The sequence below is a fragment of the Limulus polyphemus genome, unplaced genomic scaffold, assembly GCF_000517525.1.
Source record: "Limulus polyphemus unplaced genomic scaffold, Limulus_polyphemus-2.1.2 Scaffold9616, whole genome shotgun sequence".
NCBI lineage: Eukaryota > Metazoa > Arthropoda > Merostomata > Xiphosura > Limulidae > Limulus > Limulus polyphemus.
Genome location: NW_013675226.1, coordinates 6,979 through 9,829, shown reverse-complemented (window position 1 = coordinate 9,829; position 2,851 = coordinate 6,979). Strand labels below are relative to the sequence as shown.

Here is a 2,851-nt window from a genome sequence, read left to right as displayed (position 1 = left end):
AAGACACTATTTTAAAGTAATGCTCGCTAAAGACCCTATTTTAAAGTAATGCTTGCTAAAGACACTATTTTAAAGTAATGCTCGCTAAAGACCCTATTTTAAAGTAATGCTTGCTAAAGACACTATTTTAAAGTAATGCTGGCTAAAGACACTATTTTAAAGTAATGCTTGCTAAAGACACTATTTTAAAGTAATGCTTGCTAAAGACCCTATTTTAAAGTAATGCTCACTGAAGACCCTATTTTAAAATATTGCTGGCTAAAGACACTATTTTAAAAAAATAGTGTCTTTAGCAAGCATTACTTTAAAATAGTGTCTTTAGCGAGCATTACTTTAAAATAGTGTCTTTAGCAAGCATTACTTTAAAATAGTGTCTTTATCGAGCATTACTTTAAAATAGTGTCTTTAGCCAGCATTACTTTAAAATAGTGTCTTTAGCCAGCATTACAAAGTAATGCTGGCTAAAGACACTATTTTAAAGTAATGCTCGCTAAAGACCCTATTTTAAAGTAATGCTCACTGAAGACCCTATTTTAAAGTAATGCTCGCTAAAGACACTATTTTAAAGTAATGCTCGATAAAGACACTATTTTAAAGTAATGCTCGATAAAGACACTATTTTAAAGTAATGCTTGCTAAAGACACTATTTTAAAGTAATGCTCGCTAAAGACACTATTTTAAAGTAATGCTTGCTAAAGACCCTATTTTAAAGTAATGCTTGCTAAAGACACTATTTTAAAGTAATGCTCGATAAAGACACTATTTTAAAGTAATGCTCGATAAAGACACTATTTTAAAGTAATGCTTGCTAAAGACACTATTTTTTATACTGGCCAAGATTCAAAGTTAGAGCTGCCGTTTTCATTAATGCAATATTAAATCCTCGTATCTGTTATACTTACATTTATGACAACTTTTCCCATAACAATGGGACAAACTACCAAATTAAAAAAATTTGACTATCGTGGAAAAACCAAGACATTTAGTCACCCTATTCATTGACTTTTAGTTTGTAGTAAAATTTTACATTTTTGTCATCACATCCAGATAAACCAGTATCTCTGTAAATGCCACTGATGCACGAAGCATCCCAGTTTTATGATAAAGACATCAAACTGTCAGTCACATAGAATCACAAATATAATATTAATAAGCCTACTTAACTAGCTCATTGTATCACATACTTTTTGCCGCCAAACTCTCTCAAAAGTTTCATCTGTGCATGGTACGAAATCCAGATCTGCACAGATTTTTTTAGCTAATAGTATTGTAGTAGACATATATCACTTGGAGAATGTGTAACTGTCACAAAATAATTAAATAAAAGTTAAATTATTTCAAGTTTGTAATAACCATTTTAAAGTCAGGGGCAAGGGCTGGTCTGTCCCAGTTTTTCAGTTTGGAAATCTGGTCACCCTATCAATGAATTATGGCACTTTCACACTTTCTATATGCCTGATGTAACTGGAATTTTGTAGGACTAGGAAGCACTAGGTCAGTAGGTGTCATTGTTATATTATTAGTATCTATTAATTTCATTACTACTACTAGTAGTAGTACTACTAAATGTTAGTGTTTGTAACAGTAACATAGCTGAAACATCCATACCTCTTTCATAAATACTGTTAGTGTTAAATGTTTTACTAGTTTTTATCGTCACATTGCTTGGACTTGTGGAGCCGGACTAAGGTTACTTACAACTTACGTACAACTACCAGCAAACCACTAACCTGCAAAATAACTTCAACGTCGTAACAGTTGCCTTTACTCTTCTGATGGCCCTGGAATTTAGATCCGTTATAAAGTAATGAACGTGTAACTCCAGGCTGTCTAGAATTTGCCGGAGGTGGAGGTGGAGTTATATATGTCTTAACTGGCATTTGGCTTAACGATAACGAACGACAAAAATTACTCGTCAATCTTACGATTTATCCAGCATCGATAAAGTTAACTGCGCACGAATGCACTAAAAATAGTAATACTATCTTAGCTTGAGGGCTAATAAAATTAGGCCTAAATTTACTGCAACCGTTGCTACACCACAACTAGGCCTATGATACAACCCTCGCCCACAAACATTTCTGTGTAGAAGGAGCTACGAGCACTATTATTATGGAACAATGATAAATTTAATTTTATTAATTGAAAATTTTGTACATTTTTAGTAACACCTTTTTTTATCTTGTAGGCACAGTAAATGCTTAAATTAAAACATAGGGATGGTTGTGATGTTGAATGGCATTGTTCATAAAATTCTTTACTGGACCTGTGTGGATTTCCAATTAAAAGAGCATATAATAATAGCGTTTCGACTACATTTTCTGTTTTACACCAATGCGACATAAAATGCTTCGAACAACAGAAATATTGTGTGCTTCAACCATATACCACAGTGTAAACTCAGCATATGTGTTGGTGGTCATGCGATTCACCTACGGACATTCTTCGAAGTATTTCATAGTTTCCCTTCAGTTTATCATTTTTCTTATTCTATCTTGAAGATAATTCTCTTTCTCAACTAATGTTTCTTCAAATTAAACGCATGTCAAGAATAACTTAGTCTAAGACTTTCTTCCTAATTCTCCACTTGATCTTCATTTGGGGTTAAAAAACAACATCAAGGATCCAATACCTTGAGGACTTTCCACAGTATTCACTCCATTCAAAAACCCATACTTAATGGGAATCCGTATAAGTCAGTTAAAAATGATACGATGTAAAATTTATCAGTCTTAATATGAAGTAATTAATATCAATATTATGTTTTGCTTACTTGGGCGAACAGGATAGGCGCTAAGTTTTTCTGTTGGATAACGCCAATGACAGTCAAAGGCACGTTTAGATGTTTCT

At 33.0% G+C, this 2,851-nt stretch overlaps 1 protein-coding gene across 1 annotated transcript in view; it reads right to left on the bottom strand.

Annotated features, from left to right (window-relative positions):
- LOC106476006 (glucose-induced degradation protein 4 homolog) overlaps nt 1–2,091 on the bottom strand; it is a 12,625-nt gene extending 10,534 nt beyond the window's left edge. The window contains exon 1 of the mRNA XM_013936680.2: nt 1,732–2,091. Coding sequence (XP_013792134.1) covers nt 1,732–1,881 — 150 coding nt within the window. The 5' untranslated portion in view covers nt 1,882–2,091. The remainder of the gene's footprint in view (nt 1–1,731) is intronic.
- Between the last annotated feature and the right edge of the window lie 760 nt (nt 2,092–2,851).